We start from the raw sequence: 27,521 nt of genomic DNA, 5'->3' as shown, positions 1-27,521 counted from the left end.
CATAGATGAAAATATGAATGAGTCTCAGGCTTCGTTGAACTTCAGGACTACATTGAAAAATGTGTTGATTCTGGAGTCCTTCTCTTTATGCTATCTGAGCTCCACTCTTTGTATGTAAATCGACTTCAGGAACTGGGTGTCAGTAAGCAAGTCAACAAAACCAGATTGAAAAATCATTTGCTTCAATGCTTTCCAGATGCACAAGAACAATTTGATGGAAGGAATACAGTTCTTGTTTTCAAGGAGGGCATGAGAAATATGCTAAGGGAAGCTCTGAGGAAGAGAGATTTTGATGAAGATGCTCTCATCCTGGCAAAAGCTGCGAAGATTATTAGAAATGACATATTCAACCATACAGGCTTCAAATTCACTGGCTCCTTCCCAGAAAGATGTCAAGAAACCTCACTTCCTTCAAGCTTAAAGTCTCTTATCTCGATGATAATGAATGGCTCCAACTTGAAAGATCAAGATAAATGTGAGTCTCAGGCTTGCCTCACAATGGGACAAGGCATTCTTTATAACACAAAGAAAAGGGCAACACCCACTGCTAGGATGACCAGACACAGCCTTGAACGTGAACCACCACTCCCTATTTACCTAGGCCTTAATGTACATGTACAAACCAGAAGCAAGCAACTGGTCCAGCAATTAAACCAAATGGGTATTAGCATTTCATATGACAGAGTTATTCAAATTGAAGACTGGCTTGCTAAAGCCACATGTGAACGCTTTGAAGTTGATGGTGTTGTGGTTCCAGCTTGTCTCCGGAAAGGGCTCTTCAAAGTTGGTGCCCTTGATAACCTTGACTATGACCCAAGTTCAACCACTTCTGTAGGCTCCTTTCATGGTACTGGAATCAGCATGTTTCAGTTTCCAACTAAGGATGACTGTGGTGTACAGAGACCACCCATTATGATACCACCTTTTGAAAATAAAAATAAAGCTCTTCCTGACACTTTTGCCACTGTCCCCGCTGTAGCTCTGAAAAATACTTCTGTTTCAGTGCCAGAGTGTAATGTAGTTACAGCTATGGGTTTATTGGATAATGCTAGAGAAGAGGAAAACAGGTAGGTCAATCATGCACTGCCACTTCTAGAGAAGAGAGAACTAGACAGTGATGATGCAGTTGCATGGTCTGCTAATCATGCTTCTATGCAACCATTGGTGGAAGACCCCCCAGCAAAATGTGCACTCCTTCCTCTGTTTTATGATAAATCTGCCACTCCAGCCATGATTAAACATGGCATGAATGTTCTTAGACAAGCTATTGAATTTCTTAATCCTGGACAAATCCCAGTTACTACATTTGACCAGCCTCTTTTCGCTCTGGCAAAGTTAGTGCAATGGAAATGGCCAGGCACACATGGTGAAAGAGTTCATGTAGTTATGCTAGGTGGATTACACACAGAAATGGCCCTCTGGAATACACTTGGCGACCTCTTAGATTGCTCTGGTTGGACAACAGCACTCACTGAAGCAGAAGTAGCATCTTCTGGAAAGGCTGACTCATTTCTGAAAGCAGCACACCTAACTCAGCACCAGGCATGCCCACCAAGTCACTCTACTGTCACTTCACAATCTGCAGCAGGAAGCTTTTAGGCTTATTGCTGGCCCCAAAGATGAAGATACCTTTATCACTTGGAGAAATGACATGCTGAAGAAGAGTCCAACTTTCATGTATTGGGATATAATACTAAGATATGAAACCCTCATTCTCATTTTTGTCAGAGCTCACAGAGAGAAGAACTTCCTTCTATATGTAGAAGTTTTAGAAGAACTCATCCCTCTATTTTTTGCCTTGGACCATACAAACTATGCAAGATGAGTGTCTGTCCACATCAGGGACATGAAGTCTTTGCCCAGTACCATCAAGGTTGAGTTTGAAAAGCATTCACACTGGGTTCTCTCAAAGACATACAACAAGTTCTCTGCAATACCTTTCGACCAAGCTCATGAACAAGAGAATAAGATTGTGAAAGGTTGCGGTGGTGCAGTTGGTCTCACAGAAAACCCAAATGCTTTCAGACGATGGATGATCTCTGGACCAGAGTTGGGAAGATTGCTGAAAGAATTTGAAGAGGACTTTCTTCCTGAAAATGACATAGATAATCCTAAGAACTTCCAGCATCATGAACAGTGTCTTTCCACACAGAAGACATTTCAAAGACATGTAGCCAACCTGTCTGAAACTATTAAAAGAATGGGCAACCCTTTCTTGGATGATTTTAAAGATCTAGTCACTCTTGACAGCCGTAACTGTGCAGATGAATCTGTGGCTAAAACAGTGTTCATCTTAGAAGACACAGGCAAGAAACAATATCAACAGTTTGTCACAAAGGTGCTTACTGATCGCAGCCAATCCATCCATGATCCAATCAAAAGGAATTTGTTGCAACTCTTCAAGCAAACTCGACGCAAGACATTATCTACACATGGGAAGAAGATTAAAATGCTCCAGAACAACGTGACACTATTTGGTCAGCTGTATATTGCAATGCAAAGTCGTGAGAGTGATTTGGATGAATTCTTTGCACATGAAGTACAGTCCTTCCCTCCTTCCCTCTCTGACTTTGGAAAGATTCACCTGCCAGGCACAAAGTCTGACTTACTTCAATGCCTTGAGCTCCCTGGGCAATCACAGCCACCCTCATGCTTTGACTGCAAAATCTTGGATGGAGCGGTCATTGTCCACAGTCTGTCTACTAATACAGTAAACACATTTAATGAATATGCAAGTAATGTTTTCATCCCTTACCTGCAGAGGCAGCTGCAGGATACACAAAGGTTGGATATTGTATGGGATGCATACATCTCAGACAGTTTGAAGGAGTCTACGCGTCAAAAGAGGGGTCAAGGTGTACGCAGGAAAGTGTCTGGCCAAACAAAGCTGCCAGGCAATTGGATGGATTTCCTACGTGATCCAATGAATAAGAAAGAGCTTTTTGCCTTTCTGACATCTAAGACTGAAGAGTTCAACTGGCCCCCAGACAAATCTCTGTATATCACATCAGGGCAAGCTGTATCTTCATTTGGTTCCAGCAGTACCATGAGCAGTTGCAATCATGAAGAGGCAGACACCCGGATTGTGGTTCATATACAGCATGCCCTGGAGCAAGGAGCAAAAACTGTCCATGTGCGTACTGTGGACACTGATGTCATTGTGATTCTTGCAGTTTTATTTGATTTACTGGTGATTCAACCTTTGACTGACATCTGGGTGGCTTTTGGCATGGGCAAAAAGTACAGATTTTACCATGTCAATAGCATATGTAAAAGTCTGGGTAAGGACAAGTCTCAAGCACTGTTGATGTTCCATGCCTATTCAGGGTGTGATACAACATCTGCTTTCACTGGGAAGGGTAAGAAGTCAGTTTGGCGGACCTGGCAAGCCTATGATGAATCCACTGAAGTATTTGCTTCCCTTGCCAGAAATCCATTCCAAAAATTAGATGCTGCTTCATGGCAGTTCCAAAAGCTTGAGAGACTGACTGTCATCTTGTATGACAAGTCCAGTTCTTCAAGCTCCATTGTCCAGAAGAGGAAAGAACTCTTCTGCCATGGGAGTAGGACAATGGAGAAACTGCCACCCACCCAAGATACTCTACTGCAGCACATCAGACGGGCAGTTTATCAGACTGGAATCTGGGCGACCAGCACACTCTCACAGCAAGGTATTCCTTCTCCAAGGGACTATGGATGGACCAAGGAATCAGGGTCTTGGGAACCAATTTGGATGACACTTCCAGAAGTCCCCACAGCCTGCAGAGAGCTTATCAAATGTTGCTGTAAGGGGGATTGTTCCACCTGCAAATGTGGCAAAGCAAGTCTAGACTGCTCACCTCTTTGCAAATGCAACTGTAACGATTCATAATTATCAATTACAAGGCCAATAAAGACCATATTGATAATACTTTAACATGTATTGAAGCTTTTGTTATGTAAAAGTTCATAAACATAAATAAACATAAATGTTAACTTTGGGATTCATTTGAATACTTTATCTTGTGCAGGAACTTGTGTGTTTCGCTGTGTTTTTAAGCATATTTCATTGATAATGATATACTTCTAATATGACATGTTACAAAAAAAAAATTCCGAGGGCTCCTAGGCCAAAATTACACTATAGACCCTAAGGAAACACCATGCAAAATTTGGTGCTTTTATCATCTCGGTAACGGTATTTTCACTACGCCACCGGACTAATTTTTTTAATCTGATTTTCAAATATATCTCTGCTTCAAAGTTTGTAATTGTATGATTCATCTTGGAGCTAGTTGGTTTGGTTCATGGCTTAGAACTATATTTGTCAAGTACTTTATCAAATCCCTATAGTAGAAATGAATAGGAAAATTACTGATGGCTGTGATTGCTGAAAATCATCACCGATATGGACTAATACTAAATGTCTGTGAGTACGATTTAGTTTGTGTCAGTTGTGTGTTAGTTATGTATGTCTAAAGGGGCTCAGCAGTTGCAGGCCTCGCTGGCAATCCGTCTGTGCATCTCTCATCTCCCTCTTCTCTCTTAAAGGGGCCTCCCGGCTCGCAGCCGTCACCACACGCACAGCCTCCCCCACACAATACCAGCAACCCCATGATGGGACCACACGTCCAGGTAAGACACACAACAACATCCCTCACACACACCACTGATCACACTTGCGCACATGAAAACAGTGGACAACACTGGCATCCACTCAATGTTAATGGTGTGAATTATATTGTTATTCATAATTATGTCCCACCCTTCCATTATACATGCTTATAGAAACATATAAATTAGTAATTGTCTCCGAGATTCCTGTTCTAGAATACAGTTGTACTTGGAGCTGATGTGCCTGTTATGTCTATTCCTCCTTTGTATTCTCTTTCTTATTTCTTTCTTCCTCTGTTTCTGTGTACTGGGATTGTATACCCACCCACCCCCTCCATCTAGAGTCGATTCCCTGCGAACAGGATAAATAATTCAGTCTCCTCCTTGTTCTTGGAGATGGGTCTCCACTCCTGGCCCTCACCCCGAACTCCCCACCCCCCCATCGATAGCACATTAATATTGTAGATCCTACCGCCACTCAGCACCCTCACAAAGATACACATGTGAATTCACATGTGAATATGTGCACTTAATGAGCATATTTTCTGTCCTGTTTTGACGTAATACCAATTCACAATTCAGTCGAGAATCATGGTTTTCTGCTTGCTATTTCTAGTAAGTAGTTTTATTGGACATCAATTTTGTCAGTGCAAAATGTTACATAAATATTTTTGGTCCTTTTCCCTGGAATAGAAACACTATACATTTTAAATGTGTACCGTATATCTTCAAAAATCTAATTTTGTGGGGGCCTGGGTAGCTTAGCGAGTAAAGATGCTGACTCCAGCCTGGTCTCCTAAGCAACCAAATTTGCCCAGTTGCAAGGGAGGGTAGAGTCACATGGGGTAACCTCCTCGTGGTTGCTATAATGTGGTTCGCTCTCAGTGGGTCGTGTGGTGAGTTGGGTGTGGATGCCACGGAGAATAGCGTGAAGCCTCCACATGCGCTATGTCTCCGGTAATGCGCTCTACAAGCCACGTGATTAGATTGACGGTCTCAGACGAGGAGGTAACTGAGATTCGTCCTCCGCCACCCCGATTGTGGTAACTATGAGCCTATTAAATGAGTCACTACGCCACCACAAGGACTTAGAGCGCATTGGGAATTGGGCATTACAAATTGGGCATTACAAATTGGGGAGAAAAATATATTTGTCAACTCTTATGATTACACTAGCATATACAATCACTGAGCACTTTATTAGGAACATCTGTACACCTACTTATTCTTGTGACTCTCTAATCTGCCAATCGTGTGGCAGCTGTGCAATGCATAAAATTATGCAGATACAGGTCAGGTGCTTCAGTTAATTTTCACATCTATCAGAATGGGGAAAATGTATCTCCGTGATTTCAACAGTGGATTGATTGTTGGTGCCAGATGGGCTGATTTGAGTATTTCTGTAACTGTTGATCTGCTGGGATTTTCACACACATGACAGTCTCTAGTGTTTACTCAGAATGTAGTAAACTCAGAAAGATTTTACTCAGAATGCCGCTCACAGTCTCAGTGAGCTGCAGTTCTGCGGCCGGAAACATTTTGTTGATGACAGAAGTCAATGGAGAATGGTCAGACTGGTTCAAGGTGACATAAATGCTATGGTAACTCGGCTAACCACTCTGTAAAATTGTAGTGAGCAGAATAGCATCTCAGAATGCACAACACGTCGAACCTTGAGGCTGATGGGCTACAACAGCCGAAGACCATGTCGGACACTTTATTAGAACCATAGAGTTCCTAATAAAGTGCTCAGTGAGTGTAGATGACATATGAGACATAATGACATAAGCAAACATGGTGCCCTATATTAAGACTTCTACGTCTTTAGTGAAGTGCTGCGCGACGTAATAAGCGCAAATTCAGTGGGTTGGACGAAAAAATTGCATTGCAAATGTGAATGGATTTGGTCGATTTAAGTTTAATTCAGGGATATTTCTTTGGTTATTGCACGGTCTGCATCCTATTTTATAGTTCCTTTCCCTGTCAATTACCAGCAATATAAACAAAGATTTATAAGAAGTTGGTAGTGTCAATGTCAAAGAGTAACATCAACCATTTTGTCTTGCGTTATTTCGCACATGAAGTACCTACCGTACATCCTTCTTGACTGTCAGGTCTAAATGACCGCTTTTTATATACCCATGGAGATGCTTGTTAGGACTAATTGGATGTAGGCTTATTTAAATTATAGAGAATGACTTGTATTAACTATAATTGTAAGGGACATTCATTTGATTTTCCACTGCATTTTCAGAGTTTGGACATGAACCTGATTACCATCTGCTGGTGGAATCCCAAAACTGCAATTGCAGGAACTGAATTTAGACTTTTGCCAAAAATGTACATAGTCTTAGTGCAATGAGGGTTTTTTCAGGAAAATAGCAAATTGTGATTTATGGCACTTCATTAACATACAATACACCCATAGTTTCCATGCATACATCCACAGATAGCGCAAGCTCTCCCACCCATGCCCACTCGCACTTATATTTCGTGCTCTCCTGAAATTGAATAAGATGCACATAGCATGGTCACATAAAAAGAGCCCATGAACTTAATCACAAAACTCCGATTTCGATTTCATGGGGTCAGTTTTGAAGTCATATGGTTTTAGAATAACATGAGGGTGGGTAAATAATGACAGTACTATTGTGCTTATATGCTGTCAAAAACATTTGCACAGATACACAGTCAAACCATCAAACTTCTCTCTAAGAAAAATGAACACACACCATGCTGTATTAGAGCACTACTGTTGTACAACAGTTTAGTGTTTAGCGGCAATATGTCTTTACAAAGACCTTAAAGATGGCGCAAGTCTCTCTGGGAGCTATCCATTGGCCTTGACCACAGAAGCAGCTTCAGGTTTCAAACATGCAGCCACACACACAGCTAATTGTTTGTATGTCAAGGAGCAGGCACAATACTGCCCTCATTTGGCTTGTTGTGGTCAGTTTTCTTTTGATGAAACTTTCACTGGAGAACCGGCCAAGTTTACCGCTCAGCCACTCGAGGTCTGTACTGCCGGCAGAATTATTGGAACCAGCGTTAGGGCCTTTTATCTTCTTTTGAGTGTTTGTGAACATAATAAAGGCCGAGTGGAAGCAGTCTGTGTTGATGGACAGAAGGAGAGATGTCACATGTACATATTTGATGTCATCTTGCATTGGCTTGTACTCTCCGTGCATCTGTCTGTCCATTTCATCTGCTATGACCTGGCTTGCTGTAGTCATTCTAGTCTTTACAATGCTCTTGCTATAATTGTAAATAGTCCTACATGCTTCTAATGATGAACTTTCCTGCTAATTGTTTTGTTGTTCAGCCTTTCATGTCTCCACGGTACCCAGGTGGACCACGGCCGTCTCTTCGCATGCCAAATCAGGTATGGAAGTCACTGTATCTTTAGACTTTGATGCGTAATAAAACTTACAAATAAATTGTAAATTTTCTTTGTGGTTACAAAAACAAAACGGCTGTGTTTCAAAACCTAGTAAGTTGCATGCAGTCTCAGAAGCGACAATTTGGACGTCATTAGGGACGGAAATCAAAAATAACGATTCCATTAATGATTATTTTATTAATTTTGAGGAAGAAAGAATGGGAATGTTTGGAAAACATCTTTTGTTGCATTCAACAGCCTGTGTGTGAAATTAAATGATTTCAGATTTCAGCAGGTGTTCAATGGACACAGAAAGGTGCGTTAACACAGAATTTTGAATCGTGGGAAAAATTAATCAAAGTTTAAAGATGCACTGATAAGTGTGTTGCAGATGTATTCCTATTTTATTGTTGCTTTATGTCTACAAAAATGCAGATGTTCTAGGGCTGTTAATGGAACGGATGTCATAAATTATTTTATTCGAATTGTTTGTTTGTTTGTTCGTTTTTTTTTAAATGTACCCAAATCTGAATAGGAACTGTTTTTAAATTCTCAACCCTAAGTGCATTTAGACATTAAAAAATTCAGGTTCAGTATCAGATTCAAAGGTTCAAGTGTCCCAAAAATGCTTTCTAGGTGGGCAACTCACTAGGTTTAAATACACAGCCAGTCTGCCAGGGTTTTATGATTCAGAGTATATGATTTTTTCTAATATGATTTTAAAATAGTTTATTGTCTTTCATTATCCGTACTTAATTTAACTCCTTGTGTCCTCCTCAGCCTCCTGTGGGAGTTCCAGGGTCACAGCCACTCCTGACAAACAGTTTGGACCCAACCAGACCTCAAGGTAGTGTCTTAGTTCTCTCTACCCCACTCTTTACAAAGCTTCATAACCACAGAGCCATTTGCAGACAGATCAATGAATGACATAACTAAGTGGCTCTTTTTTAATAGATAATGATCTTGTTTAATATCCCTATCTATTGTTTTCCAGGACATCCTAACATGGGCGGCCCGATGAGAATGAATCCTCCCAGGGGGATGGGTGGCATGGGCCCTCAGGTAGGCAAACACAAAAAGTTAAAGGGGTCATGACATGAGGAATCACATTTTCCTTGATCTTTTGACATATAAGAGGTCGTTGTACTATAAAGACATAATGCAAAGTTTATAAATCAAAACTTCCTCCTCACTGCAAAAAGAGCATTTGATGAAACCAAGCTGCAAAAACGATTCGTTAACTACTTCCTCCATATTGTGATTAGTGGTTGACCGATATGGGTTTTTTAATTATCCAGAGAGCAGGGTGGCAGATACAATGCCGATATATCACACAATATAATATAGTAAATAACTTAAATATATTAAATTACTAAAAAAATGAAAAACACTCATATTTAGCATTATATTTACTCAATTTCACTCAAAACTTTAAATTTAAGAAATCTTAAAAAAAAATAAGATTGTTTTTTATATGGTAGATGATGTAGCAGTTTCTTTATATCATATATGTATGTTTATATACACTCACCTAAAGGATTATTAGGAACACCATACTAATACTGTGTTTGACCCCCTTTCGCCTTCAGAACTGCATTAATTCTACGTGGCATTGATTCAACAAGATGCTGAAAGCATTCTTTAGAAATGTTGGCCCATATTGATAGGATAGGATCTTGCAGTTGATGGAGATTTGTGGAATGCACATCCAGGGCACGAAGCTCCCGTTCCACCACATCCCAAAGATGCTCTATTGGGGGGCCATTTTAGTACAGTGAACTCATTGTCATGTTCAAGAAACCATTTTGAAATGATTCAAGCTTTGTGACATGGTGCATTATCCTGCTGGAAGTAGCCATCAGAGGATGGGTACATGGTGGCCATAAAGGGATGGACATGGTCAGAAACAATGCTCAGGTAGGCCGTGGCATTTAAACGATGCCCAATTGGCACTAAGGGGCCTAAAGTGTGCCAAGAAAACATCCCCCACACCATTACACCACCACCACCAGCCTACACAGTAACAAGGCATGATGGATCCATGTTCTCATTCTGCTTACGCCAAATTCTGACTCTACCATCTGAATGTCTCAACAGAAATCGAGACTCATCAGACCAGGCAACATTTTTCCAGTCTTCAACTGTCCAATTTTGGTGAGCTCTTGCAAATTGTAGCCTCTTTTTCCTATTTGTAGTGGAGATGAGTGGTACCCGGTGGGGTCTTCTGCTGTTGTAGCCCATCCTCCTCAAGGTTGTGCATGTTGTGGCTTCACAAATGCTTTGCTGCATACCTCACTTGTAACAAGTGGTTATTTCAGGCAAAGTTGCCCTTCTATCAGCTTGAATCAGTCGGCCCATTCTCCTCTGACCTCTAGCATCAACAAGGCATTTTCGCCCACAGGACTGCCGCATACTGGATGTTTTTCCCTTTTCACACCATTCTTTGTAAACCCTAGAAATGGTTGTGCGTGAAAATCCCAGTAACTGAGCAGATTGTGAAATACTCAGACCGGCCCGTCTGGCACCAACAACCATGCCACGCTCAAAATTGCTTAAATCACCTTTCTTTCCCATTCTGACATTCAGTTTGGAGTTCAGGAGATTGTCTTGACCAGGACCACACCCCTAAATGCATTGAAGCAACTGCCATGTGATTGGTTGATTAGATAATTGCATTAATGAGAAATTGAACAGGTGTTCCTAATAATCCTTTAGGTGAGTGTGTATATATATATATATATATATATATATATATATATATATATATATATATATATTCGGCCCTCTCTTACGGTGTTTTCTCTTTCAACTCAACTATTGTCATGGCAGAGCAACAGTTTGAAGAGCATATTGCTGAACAATTAAGTTAAAGTCAATATATTTATAGCCAGTTACCTGAATAGTAATGCATCCAGTTTAATGACACAGACATTTGAAGGTAACTATCGGCCCCCTTTGAGTACTTGGCCCCCTTTGAGTACTGAGGTCTATTCCCGCCACGGTAACGCAAACATGCACGTTAAGCATCAAGCTTTCACAAATGCGTAGAGCATAGAGTATGTTTCGGCCTTTACTCATAGCGTGCATGAATTGCTTCTACTTTGAAATTGCACCTACACTCTCGTGCGTATCCAGCACAACCAGCAATCTCCTGACAGTTTAAATGGCCTGGATTGCCTGCTGGGATTTTAACTGTTTGACCGTCTTGATAAGTGGATCAGAGGAACTTTTGATCCTGAAGTTTTGATTCTGGCTGATAGAATATGTGCTTAAGTAGAAGATATTATTAGATGAGCACTCGAGAGTAAGAAACGGCTGAACGGCATTTTCACGAGGTTCTTGGATGACATCTGTTTATACCAGGCATTCACATATTTGCAGACGTTAAATGATAGAAAGAAGATATTTGCCTTTTTGTCTTTAGACAAGAAAGTTAAAAGTTACAGGGAAATGCTGATGAGAGGCTGATAGAATACGTGCGTGAGGAAGAAATATGAGCACTCCACAGGTTGCTGGATTTGCTCAAGTTTTGTGAGGTTTGTTTATTACATCTGTTTAAATGAGGAATCTGCTTAATTGCAGACTTTATATGAGATTAGTTGTATTGATATGTGCCTTTTTATCATTAGACAAGACAGTTAAAAGATATAGGGATCTTGTTGAGGGGAGAGAGGGAGAGTGAAACACGCGAGCACTGTAACACTGTGAGCTCAGATGTGTCTTATCACATCTCTGATATGCGCACTGTTTAAATGAGACGGTGTTGCACAACAGTTTATTATTGTAGTAACACGATGGCACGTTACAACAAAACAAACTCTGATTGGTCGTTAACATGTCTCAGATGCTTCAAATCCAAGCAGGCAATTTTCGTCACCCTTGCGGCCTTAAGAAACAAATCGCCATACTGGAAGTTTTATCGGCCGATAATTAAAAATTCAGAATATCGGACGATTTATCGCCCTGGCAAAATATCGGTTGACCACTAATTGTGATGTAACACTGTGCTTACATTTGCATCTGACCATCTCCACAAAAACACATCAACGCCTACTTTACCTTATCACTTCCGTAGCCATACCAGCAGCAGTGGGCAGTGATATGGCAAGTAGAGAGTAGGTCAGTCAAGAGCAGAGAGCCAATTATAACAGTGGGTGTTTACTGTCAAGTCTTAAAGGATAAGCAGCACCAAAACAGAGCATTTCTGACAGAGGGCCAGAATATTATCATGTTTTATAAATATATGAAAACCTTACTAATATTATAAGTGAACCTGAAGGAATACAATACTACATGCTTTTCCAGACAAGAGTTTCCAGACTTTATCATAATATGTACCATTGTATGACATTTTTCTTACCACCCACCCCATATGGACCCCAAGGTCAAACAGCTCAGGATTAAGACTAAACACCTTTATTCCTCTTTAGTCACCTATGCCAAATGCAGAGTTCTCCCATTATCCTCACTTTTCTCTGGCTGTCCTTCTCGTTCTTGGCAAGTGAGGCGGTTCACAAATCGGCAGCTGGTGGAGCATCTGTTCGACAAATTGGGTAGAGCACAGAACAAAGACTCGGTTAGAGCGAATCAGCCTGAGGCCTGAAAGCCTCTGTCACATTTTGCCCTCCACCCACAGGCAGTCAGACAGGTGGGCCGCCTTCTGCCTGAGCAGAACTTCGTTAGCATAGTCAATCACTTTGTAACCTGTTCAGTTTTATACTCGTTACTGATAGGGCAGTGTTTTCTGCACCATGGAAAAAGAAGTCTTATTTTTACTTGAGTTGTGAGGTTGCAGTTTGAATTGAATGTAATAATATGACTGTGTACCACAAAAAATGCTTCACAAACTGATGTGTTAGTGGCTTAAGACAGTATGGCGAATAATTCACTCACTGAATATGTCTGTCTTGAAGGAAGGAATTTTTTGTGTACTGATGTTCATGATTGTTAAATCAGTGTCATTATTGACTGGTTGTTCATGTGACAATGAGTGCGTTTAATTGCACGATCTTACACCTATTATACTTAGCAAGCCAACAACAAGTGTGGTAATGTAAACACATTAAGCAGCTTTCATTTATAGGGTTAAGGTCATAAATGGTTTAAGCAAACATGACATAGCGTTGCTTGTAAAAACCTTTACTGGTGTTCTTACAAGTTTTTCCAATGTGCTCAAAATCCAATGTGTAAAAATGATTTTTCCCAGCTGATTTTTGATAGTTAACAGCGTTTTGGTGTGCATGTAAATGCACTTGTTGTGGTTTAAGATAAGTTGAAAAAATTATATTTTTTGTTATTCTTGAAATGATTGATATTTTAATTGTAAAAAAAAAGTGTCACAAATACAGTATGCGGGCATCCCCGCTGCAAAATCTCTTGTTTCTCAACAAACACTGTTGAAGTGTCATTCATATTTAGACAGGAATGTGTGACAAACATAAATTCAATGGGTCTATAAAAATAATCCTTGTATGTTTTGTTTGCCTTTTAAAGAACTATGGTGGTATGAGGCCTCCTCCCAACTCTCTAGGTGGTCCAGGCATGCCCGGAATGAACATGTGAGTTCTTCAAAAACACTCCCTGTCACAGTTTCTTTAATCCTGTTAAAGTTAGTCTGTTAAATGTTTTTTTTTTTTTACCCCCTCGTGACAGGGGTCCTGGAGGACGCGGCCCTTGGCCAAACCCAAATGCTAACTCGGTAAGTCCACACTCTTCTATCAGCAAGCACAGCTCTGTGGTATTACAAAACTTGATGGAATCAAATGGTATTTTGATATATTCCATGTTAGAAAATGATTATCAAATTCATATACCCTGGTATTTCAAGTAGTGTGACAAATAAAGTAAGTATTTTTTTTAATACTCCAAATGGTTTTCATGATGTTAACGTTTTTATCCAAAAGAACCATTCCTAAACCACCATTAAATGACGTAGCTGACATAAAATTCGATTGAAACAGGAATCTGTGTTTTGAGAATTGGAATTTGAATCAGAACCAGAATCTTTTGATTCCCACACTGATTCCAAGGTACTTTATTTTAAAAAAAACTACCATATTCCCATTGTACATGTCCAAAGGAGAATTCCTTGGTACGTTTACACAAAACTGTGGTAATATTTTTTTTTTTTACAAAGGTATGCTTTTTATGGTGTTGTAATCAATTTCTCATCAAAATAAGATGTAATCATTATCTTTCGTTTGTGCTGACAGATAGCATACTCCTCCTCGTCTCCTGGCAACTATGTGGTGAGTACCAAACTTTAAGACAATTTAAGACAGAAAGCAGATTGCAGCACTCTTTTACTGTTCTCTACTGTACTTCTATTGTCTTTAGCCTAAAGGGAAGCAAAATGTTGTGCTTCCTTTAGAAACCAAATGCAAAACTAAGCACATAGTAAAGTCTCTAAATGTATTGATTTTACTTGAGCAATTACTATCCCGCTTGGTTTTGCCCCTAGCATCGCCACTCTTAAAAGTAAAATATCTGCACATTATTCAAAGCGGCCTAATGGTTCCCCAGTGCCTAGTGTGTCTTTGTTGCTCCTCTGGTAGTTCTAATAGTGCGGCAACTATTATAACACACTGAAAAGCTAAGCGTGGCTTTGTGTGTGTGTTTTCTCCCTCAGGGTCCTCCAGGAGGAGGTGGACCTCCAGGAACTCCTATAATGCCAAGCCCAGGAGGTACAGTATATCCGTTCTGTCCAACGCCTTTTCGTGTCATTCACGCACTTGTACATTCTTTCAGCACCTTATCTCTGTTGTCAGCACAGTCGGAAATAGTTCATCTCTCTCTCCAGAAAGAAAGATGCTCAGCACTCTGCAAACACCCTACTTAACACCCTCTCCATCCCCCCTCTCCCTACCCAGCAGCCAATATCACTGCAAGGTTACTACCTACACTTCCTCTGGCAGGAAAACAAAACATGTGACATCACCACCCCTCCCATTACGGCAGTGTAATTCCACTCCATACGCTTCTGTTTTTCATGTTGAACCACAGATTGTGTGCTCACTCTCTCTTCCTATTTCAACAACTATAAATCATTAAGTGGACACATTTATTTTGGTGCCTATTCCCATCCTGCCATGCTTTATATTGATCTAGTGCAGTGATTCCCAACCGGGGGTACGAGTACTCCAGGGGGTAAGCTGGTTCCAGATAGAATGCAAAAAGAATTGGTTTCTGAAAATGTAGCTATGATTAACGGTATGATTAACAGTGATTAACCGTTCCAAAAACATGACGCAAACCCAAATTTGAATCATTACACCCCTTACAAACTGTTACTATATATATATATATATATATATATACACACGCACACACACACACACACCTTGAGACGTATTGGCTGCAACAGCAGGAGACCACATTTGGTACTTGTAAAGCAGTTCAATGTAAATGAGGAGGCGATATAAACACTATTTTAAGGATTAACTTAAACAAAAGACAAACACACACACATGACGGACATGTCAGTAAACGATCTCTCTCTCCTTGCACCACCGTCCGCAATCGGCCTTTATCCCTCTCGGAGGCTTAATTAGTCTGATATGGGACCAGGTGTGTATAATCACGACCCGGCCCTGTCACATGTCTCCCTCGTTCTCTCAGGCAGGGGAGTCCCCGGCATGACGTACACCCCCCCCCTCCTCTTTCCCTGGGGGAGGGCGTGCCCTAAGCCCCGTCTGCCGGCAGGTCATCCCCGTCTACCTGGATGAGGGAGGGGACAAGGGGAGGGAAACAAAAATATAAAAAATGGGGGGTACTTCCTGTAACAGTGTAGTACCCCCCAAAAAAACACTGTAAAATTTAAACGAGAGGGAAAAGGCCAACGCGGATCGGCAGTGACAGATAGAGGAGAGAGAGATGAAAAAAAACAATTACTCGCCAATTCTCCGATACACCGTAGCTTGTTCCTCGGCCACTCCTCCACCCTCTAACAGACGACAGCCGGCCCCTGGCGGACGGAAAGCCCTGCTGCATTCTCGGGGAACAGAAGGGGTCTCCCTCGCCCCTGGCAGCGGTTCTCCCGCTCCAGGTGGTCGGCAGCGAGCCACTCCCCGTTTCAGCGGCTGGTAGGGGACTCCTCCGCCCCTGGCAGCGCCCCTGACCGTAACTATATATATGTGTACACATGTTTGGTTTTGTGTCAATGAATGGGTACTTGCCATTCGGTGATGGCATGATGGTGCTGTGAGGATACTTGTCGCAAAAAAGTTTGAGAAACATTAATTTAGTTTGTTTTGTAAGCAGTGACCATGTGAATATGCTTGGAAGAGTCTCTATTCTCTTGTTTTGCTGGTCAAATTCTTAGAAACTATCTTAAACTACTCCTTGTTTCCTTCTAGACTCCACAAACTCTAGTGAAAACATCTACACAATGATGAACCCAATCGGACCAGGAGGCAACAGACCCAATGTAAGTATCGTTTTTATTTTGTTACTTACAATATTTTCCAAAACAAGATATCGATTGAATACATTTATTACATTTGTTAAGTCCCATTTATTACATACAGTACATGCTTCTCTTGAACACTTCATTCTGATTGGACAATCACAGCATTTTTGTACACAGAGTGGGCAAGTGTATAATTGACTTGTCCCAGGTAACTGATTACCTATATAGGGGCAATTCAGACAAAATACATTTACATTTATGCATTTGGCAGACGCTTTTATCCAAAGCGACTTACAGTGCACTTATTTCAGGGACAATCCCCCCAGAGCAACCTGGAGTTAAGTGCCTTGCTCAAGGGCCCAACAGTGGTATCTTGGTGGTGCTGGGGCTTGAACCCCTGACCTTCTGGTCAGTAACCCTGAGCTTCAACCACTAAGCCACCACTGCCCCCATATGTTGTTGCAGTAAGAAAAAAACTGAACGCAGTGTCTCGAGTTCTTTTAACTTTGCACACTGCCTTTAAATGTTGTGCTCCTGCGCAAGATACTGAAAAAAACAGTTAGGTGCGGCGCAGCAGTCAAAGATGTCCATTATTTAACTTATGAGTAAAGTAAGGACTGTGGTAAACATTACATGATGAAATGTGGACGTACTATGTTCTACAACATAAATTACACACGTCATACCTCAAAATTGAATTTTGAAGCCGTATTAAATTACATACTTTACATTAAAAAAAAAAGTACACACGGTGGCTTCAAAATTCACGATTGAGGTATGAAATTGAATAGTTTCTGTTTTAGAACAAAACGTCCATGTATTGTCAAGTAATGTTTACCAAAGACATTATTCAACTTGAGTTCTAAATCCCAATTATAAAAACCCATAGGAAAATCCAGAGACTTCCAGGTTCACCTACAAATTGACATCACGGCTGAACAGATGTATTATCCCTTACTTGTATTGATCCTAAATGTCACATGATCATTGCTTTTGAAAGAAATCAAAGGGGACTTGTACATCCCTTTTCATATTAGCAATGGGTTTGTGTCCTATACAGTACAGTTTATGCATTTCTAGTTCACACAATGTGCAGGATGTTGGAAATTGAAACAAATGTTGGTTGGTTGTAAGTGATGAATGTGTCTCTGTGGTTCTCAGTTCCCCATGGGTCCCGGTCCTGATGGCCCAATGGGCGGAATGGGCGGCATGGAACCCCATCATATGAATGGATCGTTAGGTAAGCGTGTTGAGACCGTTTTTTGGCGTGTTCACTGATCTGATTTGCTTTTTGGTGTTGGTTGTATTTATTGTATTGATATTTTAGCAATTTATTTGTTTCAGGATCTGGTGACATGGATGGGTTGCCAAAGGTAAGGAGATATTTTACTTTGTCTGTCAGGTATAATTTATTCATTTATCATAAAGTGACAAACCTCATCCCAATTTTGTCAAATATTTTGCTGTAGAACTCCCCCAACAATATGGCAGGCATGAACAACCCACCGGGCACACCGCGGGATGACGGAGAGATGGGGGGCAACTTCCTCAACCCATTCCAAAGTGAAAGTGTAAGTAGATCCTAATCCAAACCTAAAGTCCTGCCACTTCCCTCACCTGCCAATCATATAGCTCCTCCCAGCAGTTCACTCAAAACTGACCAGTATTACTAATTTAAAAGTGTTATTGGCAGAGAAACTAATTTTGGTTTGTACATGATTTAGACCAAGAGTGAGTGCTGGAAATGGGATTTGTTATAAAAGACCAGCAGTTTCCTTGACAGATTTTGTGTCCCTTGGTTACTGCTTTGTCGACACAAAATCATGCATCTTCTTGCTGTATTTTGGAACAGTGATCACATGACCATCGTGTATTTGCTCTGTGTCAAGTTCTCATGATCTCACCTTCACTATATATCCCCACCTCCCCTTTCTCTCTTTCCAGTATTCACCCAACATGACGATGAGTGTGTGATTTTTCATCTTTATAATTTTTTATTTGGGGTTTTCTTTTTGTTTGGTTTTCAAACCCCTTTGATCCCTGTTCCTTTTTTAACCATGCCCTGTTCACATCTACCAATCCTGGCACCCTCTGCCCACGGACATCTGGCTTGGCCACACAGCCCTCTGGGATACCCCCTGAGCACCGGACTCGTATGAAGGTGGCCCATCCCAGCCTGTGCAAAATGGCCGCCGGCAACAGGAAACAGCCCCAGAGCCACAGGAAGAGCTTGTTGACTGATTCTCCCTGCCTCCCGGACTTTCTCTCTGGCTCAGGACATTGATGGGGCTGAACACACACAGACAGGTGTGTGTATGTGAGCAGTTTCAACATGGCAGACATTGTATCACCAGGCTGCTCACATCTTTGTGTACTCCACTTTTAATTAGGATTTATTTTTTTTCTTCTTCAAAGTATGCAGTAGTTTTTACAGTGGAAAATATCTGTACCCAATACTTATATCCTCCATTTTATTGTGTACATTTGAAATGCAAGTGGAAACTCATGGTAGTGGGTTTGGCAATGAACGTTTTTATTATTCTGTGTATGTATTGTATTATTATCAATTGTTGATTTTAATTTGTATTAATATTGTAATGATGGTTATTGATTAGGTTTTAATTTTTTTTGGAAGGGGAACATTGTATGTATACCTTGCATTCAGAATAAGCACACTCACCCATAATGCACAATAACTGTGTCAAGACTTTTTCATTAAGTCTATGATATGTTTTGTGTTTGCTGTGAAATATTACCTCCCGCAGATTTAGGTCACATTGCCATACCTTTCAGAACACCTATCTAGAATACAGCTGTATGAAGAGCAGTCACCGGAGACATAGATTCATTGTCCCTTGGACTCAGCTCAGAGTGCGTCGTAAACGTCTTAAGGGGCCACTGACACAAAAATGTTTTATTTTATTTTTTTAAACTTTTTCTCCGCATACAGTGCACATCTTTGACCATGGTGCCGCATCTCGCTGTTTTTTGTTTTTCAGTGTCTCATGAAGGAGCACCCTGATACGCCCCAAGTTTAAAAGAACTGTAACTTTTAAAAACACGTCGAGTTCTGTTCTCTTCGATGAGCTTTGTCTAACCTTTTTAGTGCAAGTATGCTTTGTGTTTGTCTGTGCTATTTTTCTTGTTTTGTTCTGATATTTAAACATGCATTACATGGACATCTTTGACCTTTGCCCTGCGTCTCATTGTTTTTTTTTCTTTCTTTCTTTTTTAGCATATCGCGTAGGAGCACAGCATTCTTTAGAATCGTTGTCAAGTTTAACGCAAGAATGCTTTGTGTTCGTTTGTTTCATTTTTCTTGCATTGTTCTGATATGTAAACATGCGCGACATGGACATTTGACCATCAAGACTCAAGTTTAAAAGAACTTAAACCTTTAAAAATGCATCCTGAGACACTTGTATTTTGTTCTATTCGTTGCACTGTAGTTTTTCCCGCAACAATGCTTTGCATCTGTCTGTGTGTTTTTAAAAATTTTTGGTTATGCAAGCATTTGCAAAATAGACATCTTTGACCATTGCGCCACGTCTCGCTGTTTTTCACAGCATTCTTTAGAATCAGTGTCACGTTTAAAGAACTTTTAAAAACACTTCTCGAAACACCTGAGTTCTGTTCTGTTCGGCGCCCTGCGTCTAGCTTTTTTAGCGCAAGAATGCTTTGTGTCAGACTGCGCTATTTTTATTGTTTTGTTCTTGTATGTAAAGATGCACTACATGGACATCTTTAACCGTTGTGCCACAGCTCACACTAGAACGCCAGGTTTTTAGGGGCCATGTCAACTCTCGAAAGACCTGTGTTCTTTTTTAGTCCTTGCGCTGCATCTATCTTTCTGTAGCGCAAGAACGCATTCGGTCTAAAGAGCCCCTAAGGTGAGGAAAGAGTGTCATCAGACAGAAACCAGCATTGACAATGACCACTCTGACCAGACAGTGTTTCAGATATCGAGTTTTATCCTGGACTGAAAGCTCAAGTTATATTTAGAGAGATAGTGATATCCCGGGGCTGAAAACATTGAAGAAACTGTTATTCTATCTTGGTACATATTGATTATACATCTAATTAGGGCAAAACATAACTCAAAGGCCATGTATGAGAGACGACTGCTCATACAGTATCATTTCAGGACATGCCGTGAATTTCAACGTATTTATTTGTTTTATTTTTAGTTCATTAATAGGTTTATCATGCACATGTCTTGCATGCAACCCTTCTGGACATATTGTACACATGTAAATATGCCAGTATAAGATACCTCCTAAAGATTTGTATGGTTCTGTCTGTGCCCTCTGGCTTCACTGACCACCCTCACGCTTTCCTTATGCTTGTTTTTAATCTTGTTGACCTTTGAAACTGTTACGTGATGTTTCAGTACTGACGAGGTACCTATTGGCTGGGTGCTTTTTGAAGGGAAAGAGAGAGGGGTTTTCTTCTTAAAAACAGCAATGCCAGCCAACATGTCGTACTAGCCTTAGCTCAGAAAAGGGTCCGGTGTTAATAGACGTGGCGATCAGTTTCCAGTTCAAATTGGTTATTTTAACAGGAGTGTGTTATTTACACGCCACTTGTGGCACCAAATGGAATTGCAATCTGCATGGTTGTGTGACATGATATATCAGTATAAACTGAGGTGGAACTGCCTTTTTGGCCAGACAAAGAAAGACTGGAAGAGGTTTGATAACATGTTATTTTTGCAGTTCTGTTTGGTGCTTCAGAAATGATGCTGCAGCTTTAAATTGACCACTGTGACCTGGAAACTGATCGCCACGTCTATTAACACCGGACCCTTTTCTGAGCTTATGGTTTTAGGGGTCACTTATATGACATGACCATCAGGAAGTACTGAGGAATATATTATCAATAAGTAATTGGGCATTGCCTCATATCATCAGCACATGCAGTTTCATTTAAGATGTCTTCGTTCTTCAATGTTTTTCGGGTTTGATATTTGTTGTGTATTTTAAACTAAATGTGTTTTTTGTATTATCTGTGGGTCTCTGTGTGTAATAGTTTTTAAAGGGATAGTTCACCCAATAATCATTCAAAGCCCACAATTTGTTCCAAACCTATACGACTTTCTTCCATGGAACACAAAAGGAGATTTTAGGCCATACGTTAGGGACTGACAGCCTCACTTCCTATTCACTTTCATTGTATAGGGGAAAAATGCAATGAAAGTAAGTCATTCTGCCTCTAAGTCAAGAAAACATTCTGTCTAATTTTTTTATGATCCATAGAAGAGAAAAAGTCCTATAGGTTTAGTAGAACATTTTCATTTTTCAGGTGATCTAGCTATCTAAGGGTAAAAAGGAATAAGTAAACATCAGAGCTAAATACTATAACCCTCTTGCTGATGACAAAATCTCCTTCTAATTTCTTGCTGCCTTTATCTCTAACAACACACACAATAATCAAATTGAACCTGCTTTTAAGTTTTCCTCATCTCCAGGACATGATGTACACAGACAAACACATTTATGTCATGTCTATCTTGCTTTATTACTTAATTTGTTTCTTGTAAATACTGTAAAATGCATTTTGATATCATTGACATGTTTTGATATTTCAGTAATTACCAATGGCAACAAATCTTGGGGAAAAAAATGTAAAGGAAGAACCCATCTTTGTAGTTAAAGAGTCACCATTCTCTGTCTTTTGACTCTCCACTGTACAGATGTACTAAATTAATCATTCAAATGTAAAGATTTTGTCAGCCTTTACTTAGTAAACGACTTCTGTGAGCTCATGTTTGGGAGAACAAGAAAGATCAGATGTTTGAACTGGTCATATGTTCGGCATAACCAAGCGCACCTCATAAACCAGAATCATGTGTTGGACACATGCGGCGGGCCAAAGCCTCACGATGCATTTAGTGTCCTCACTTTGCACTTTGCAGACAGCCCACCTTTTATCACATTGCCTATATGGATATACATGAACACAAGAAGTTGTCTCTTTACATACAAAAGGGACCACACATTACAAACTTTACTATGAAGGATTTTTATCTATTTAAAGTAAAAGACACACAAAAAAAATACAGGAGTATGGATAAATAGTAATAAAGTGGAGGGAGCTGTCCTTCCTGTTATCTTGATATAGTGTTTTATAGGTTGCAGTCTCTCCTTGGCCAGTCCTCTGTATGTAAACCACTCATGTTGTTGGCCATCTCTGTAATTCTATTGTGACGCTGTACAATAAATACTACATTAGCGAGGAGTTGAGGTGCGGAGAGGCTTTAAAAGTGGGAATGAAAAAATTCTCCACAGTTCATTGTTCTTTCTGACAGACGAAAAGCAGTATTGAGGATAAAGGAGTCCGTCTCCTGAGTTTGCTTTGTATTTCATGTTTAGGGTAGTTTGGATCCTTGTCTTAGGGACACTTTCTGTCTTGTGTAGTAAATTAAAAAGTTCTTTGTATGTTTCTTTATATTGTAAAGATTCTTTTAGGTCTAAAAGTTGTTTATTAAAAAAAAGGATGGAAAAGTGCATCAATAATGTAGTTGTTGCTTAATTTTTTGCTTGTCCCTTCGTTGTAGATACAGATTTAAGACTAATAAAATAATATTAACCTCTTTTACCAAGACTTTCTGCTCCCCAAGTTCTTAATTTATTCAAATATATGTTTCTTTTGGATGTCTGTGCTATTTCATGCCACCTGTTTACCTCCTGTAGCACAAAAAATACGTTAAGCTCATACAACACTTGTGGCAATATAGCTTTTCTTGGCGTCCACTTGCATTGTTAGTCAAGGTTTCTTGCCCCAGTTGTAGTTGCAATGTAGTTTACATTTTGGACCCTCTCTGACCATTTGAGACTCCATTACCTATTTTATGATTGGCTAACTTGTAAATAATAAATATATTTTTTTACACACTGGGCATTTTCTCAGTCAACTTCATGAGGTGCCACCTAGGATATTTGTAAACTGTCTGAAGGAGTTCACATGTATGTTGTTCATGTGCTGCTTTTCGTTTTCTATCTGGTCCAACTTATTGCTTTAAAAAAAAAAAATGTATTATTATTATTATAAGCATTTAGCTTAAGCCTTTAAATCAAAAGGTTTTTAAGATCGTGAGAATCAAATTCAGTCAAGTCTGTACAAACTTTTGTCTGGACAGTACATATATGATAATATTTAATATATGTAATATATGAATAAGCTCATAGTTTTGGCATCATGACTGACAACTCCATAAAAGAGCAAAGGAAATCCTTTTAAATTATCTATCCATATTAAAATATTATTGTATTATTATTTTATATAGAAATACACACACAAAAAAATAAGATTTACACATTTTAATTTCATAAGAAAAGTCCATCAAATTGAGTCATTTTTAACTAAATAAAATACTAAAAACATATTTTAAGTTTTATTAATTTAATTTTGTAAAAAATTACACCATGTAATTTAATGGAATTTTGTTTTGAAATAGAAATACGATAATCTTAAAAATAGGCTCAAATATGTTTTGAGTGCATCCTTTACCTCATTCATAATTCTAATAATTAAAAGTCCATATTTGGGTGTTTCTTCCACTTCGGGCACTTTTAGCACTGTGGATTTCTATATATACTGTGTATATGTATATATATATATATATATATATATATATATATATATATATATATATACACATACATACATGCATACATACATACAGTTGTGGCCAAAAATATTGTCACCCTTAGTAAATATGAGCAAAGGGGGAGCTGCTTTCATAAGATCTTTAATAAAAAAATCTAACCTTCAATTGAAGTTAAACAATTGAAACAGGGGAAATATCTCACTATTAAAAACATATTTTTCTCCAATATGTATTGGCCTTATTAGCACCCTTTTATTCAATACTTTTTGCAACCTCCCTTTGCTAAGATAACAGCTCTGAGTCTCTTATAATGCCTAATGAGTTTGGAGAACACCTGGCAAGATATCTGAGACTATTCCTCCATACAGAATCTCTCCAGATCCTTCAAATTCAGATGTTGGTGGATTCTTCTCTTCAGTTCACCCCACAAATTTTATGTGGGGTCCTGGGACTGGGATGGCCTTGGCAGGACCTTGATATTGTGGTCAGTGAACCATTTTTGTGTTGACTTTGATGTTTGTTTTGGATCATTGTCCTGCTGGAAGATCATACCAGGGCCCATTTTAAGCTTTCTGGCAGAGGCAGTCAGGTTTAGATTTGTATCTGTTGGTCTGTGATGCCATGTATCTGAACAAGATGTCCAGGACCTCTGGCAGAAAAAACAGCCCCATAAAAAAAAAAGATCCAGCACCATATTTAACCATGGGCATTGGGTACTTCTTCATCTCTGTGTGCGCCGCCTTTGCTCATATTTACCAAGGGTACCAATATTTTTGGCCATGTGTGTGTGTGTATCTACTAACAATAACCAACAGTAAACAGTTGCATGGGCATTCAGAAAGTATTCAGTCCCCATAATGTTTTCTAAAATGCTTTAGATTATTATTATTTATTTTTTTTTTCACGTCAATCTACATGAAAGTTATCAAAGTTATCAAAAATATGTTTTTTGCTTTGTCATTATTATGTGGTATACTCCATACCACATAATGACAAAGCAAAAAACATATTTTTGATAACTTTAAAAAGAAAAACTCAAGCATCACATTGACAAGTATTCAGACCCTTTGCCATGACATTTGAAATTTAGCTCAGGTGCATCCCATTTCTCTGGATCATCTTTCAGAAGTTTCTACACTGTCATTGGAGTCCACATGTGCCAAATTCAATTTATTGGACATGATTTGGAAAGGCACACACCTGTCTATACTGTGATGTGGAAAAGTATTTGCCCCCTTCCTGATTTCTTCTATTTTGGTGTATTTTTCATACAAAATTGTTTTATATATATATATATATATTATAATAATAATTTTTTATTGAAGCAAAAAAAGTTATCCAACACCTATATCAGCCATGTGAAAAACTATCTGCCCCCTTAAACCTAATAGCTGGTTGTGCCACATTTAGCAGCTACAACTGCAACCAAACCTTTCCGATAACTGGAGATCAGTCTTTCACAATGCCGTGGTGGATTTTTGGCACACTCTTCTTTGCAGAACTGCTTTAGTTCAGACACATTGGAGGGTTTTAAAGCATGGACTTCCTGTATAAGGTCCTGCCACAACATCTCAATTGGGTTGAAGTCAGGACTTTGACTTGGCCATTCCAAAACTATAATTTAGCTTCTTTTGAGTCATTCATGGGTGGACTTACTCCTATGCTTTGGATCATTGTCTTGCTGCATAATCCAGTTGCGCTTGAGCTTCAATTCATGGACTGACGACTCAACGTTCTCCTTTTGGATTTTCTGGTAGAGAGCAGAATTCATGTCTCCCTCAATTATTGAAAGTCGCCCTGGCCCAGAAGCAGCAAAGCATCCCCACACCATCACATTACCACCACCATGCTTGACCGTAGGTATGATGTTCTTTTAGTGGAATTATGTGTTTGATTTACGCCAGATGTAACGGGACCCATGTCTTCCAAACAGACTCATCAGTCCACAAACATTTTCCCAAAATGTTTGAGGATCATCAAGGTGTGTTTTGGAAAAATTCAGACAAGTCTGTATGTTCTTCTGGGTTAGCAGTGGTTTTTGCTTTGCCACTCTTCCATCAGAGTCTTTCTGATAGTGGATTCATGAGCATTGACATTTATTGATGCAAGAGTTCTGCAGTTCCTTGGATGGTGTCTTTGGCTTTTTTGTGACTTCCTGATGAGTCGTCGCTGTGCTCTTGGAGGAAGTTTGGAAGGTCGGCCACTTCTGGGAAGGTTCATTAATGTGCCAAGTTTTCTCCATTTGGAGATAATGGCTCTCACAGGGGTTCTTTTGAGTCCCAGAGCCTTTGAAATAGCTTTGTAACCCTTCACAAACTGATGTATTTCAATCACCATTTTCCTCATCATTTCTGGAATTTCTTTTGACTTTGGCATAGTGTGCTATTTGGTGAAACCTTTTAGCCAACTTCATGCTGCTGAAAAAGTTATATATAGGTGTTTATTTGATTGAACGAACCTGGCAGTAATCAGACCTGGGTGTGTTTCATGTATTTGGGGATTTAGTAACTAAGGGGGCAAATACTTTTTCACACATACCCAGTTGATATTGGATAGATTTTTTGCTTCAATAAATAATGTTTTCATTGAAACAAAAGCACCTAAAGGACTCACAGACTTTGTCCTTAATTCCAAGTGTCATGTCTGGAGGAAACAAGCCTCGCTCATCACCTTCACAATGCCATCCCAGCGGTGAAGCATGATGGTGGTAGCATCATGCTGTGGGAGTGTTTTTCAGCGGCAGGGACTGGGGGACTGTTCAGGGTTGAAGAAAAGCTGAACATTGCAAAATACAGAGATATCTTTAATGAAAGCATGGTGCAGAGCGCTCAGACAGGGACAAAGGTTCACCTTCCAACAGGATAATGACTCTAAACACACAGCCAAGACAACGCAATTGTGGCTACGGGGAAAACTCTGTGAATGTCCTTGAGTGGCTCAGCCAGAGCCCCGACTTGAACCCAATCAAACATCTCTGAAAGACCTGAAAATGGCTGTCCGCTGACAGTCACCATCCAACCTGACAGAGCTTGAGAGGATCTGCAGAGAAGAATGGCATAAAATCCCAAATCCAAAAGACTTGAGGCTGTAATCGCTGCCAAAGGTGCTTCAACTTTGTACTGAGTTAAGGGTCTGAATACTTATGTCAATGTGATATTTCAGTTTTTCTTTTGAATAAATTTGCAAAGTTATCAAAAATCTGTTTTTTGCTAACTCATTATTTGGTATTGAGTGTAGATTGATGTGAAAATATAAATCATTTAAAGCATTTTAGCATAAGACTGCAACATAACAAAATGTGAAAAGAAAAGAAAAAGAAGGGGTCTGAATATTTTCTGAATGCACAGGAGATTTATATATTTTCTGAAAGTCATTTTTTACTTTTCTTTATATTTTATATAAAATGGCTGGGTCTATTGTAAGGCTAATTTCATAGCTAATATTTTCTGTATTTCAAAAGCACAATTAAATGATATATTCAGACTCTCATTATATCTTAATGGGAAATTACTCCCAATACAAATATTCTGCTC

General features: G+C 39.6%; 1 protein-coding gene across 2 annotated transcripts in view; it reads left to right on the top strand.

Moving 5' to 3' along the window:
* Nucleotides 1-23,026, top strand: part of zgc:110158 (uncharacterized protein LOC553590 homolog) — a 141,965-nt gene extending 118,939 nt beyond the window's left edge. The window contains exons 1-14 of one of the 2 annotated variants that reach the window (XM_052133867.1): nt 4,275-4,408; nt 4,531-4,614; nt 7,916-7,975; nt 8,753-8,819; nt 8,967-9,034; nt 13,466-13,530; nt 13,625-13,670; nt 14,185-14,220; nt 14,601-14,655; nt 16,327-16,397; nt 17,541-17,619; nt 17,724-17,752; nt 17,849-17,950; nt 18,324-23,026. In XM_052133867.1, the coding sequence (XP_051989827.1) occupies nt 4,403-4,408; nt 4,531-4,614; nt 7,916-7,975; nt 8,753-8,819; nt 8,967-9,034; nt 13,466-13,530; nt 13,625-13,670; nt 14,185-14,220; nt 14,601-14,655; nt 16,327-16,397; nt 17,541-17,619; nt 17,724-17,752; nt 17,849-17,950; nt 18,324-18,353 (798 nt within the window). In that variant the 5' untranslated portion in view covers nt 4,275-4,402 and the 3' untranslated portion in view covers nt 18,354-23,026. Of the gene's footprint in view, nt 1-4,274; nt 4,409-4,530; nt 4,615-7,915; nt 7,976-8,752; nt 8,820-8,966; nt 9,035-13,465; nt 13,531-13,624; nt 13,671-14,184; nt 14,221-14,600; nt 14,656-16,326; nt 16,398-17,540; nt 17,620-17,723; nt 17,753-17,848; nt 17,951-18,323 lie in introns of those variants that run through there. The other variant, XM_052133866.1, reaches the window with a different exon arrangement.
* Nucleotides 23,027-27,521: the final 4,495 nt, after the last annotated feature.

Source organism: Xyrauchen texanus, chromosome 9 (genome assembly GCF_025860055.1).
Source record: "Xyrauchen texanus isolate HMW12.3.18 chromosome 9, RBS_HiC_50CHRs, whole genome shotgun sequence".
Classification (NCBI taxonomy): Eukaryota; Metazoa; Chordata; class Actinopteri; order Cypriniformes; family Catostomidae; genus Xyrauchen; species Xyrauchen texanus.
Note: the sequence above shows the minus strand (reverse complement) of the source record. Positions and strands in the feature narration are given on the sequence as shown.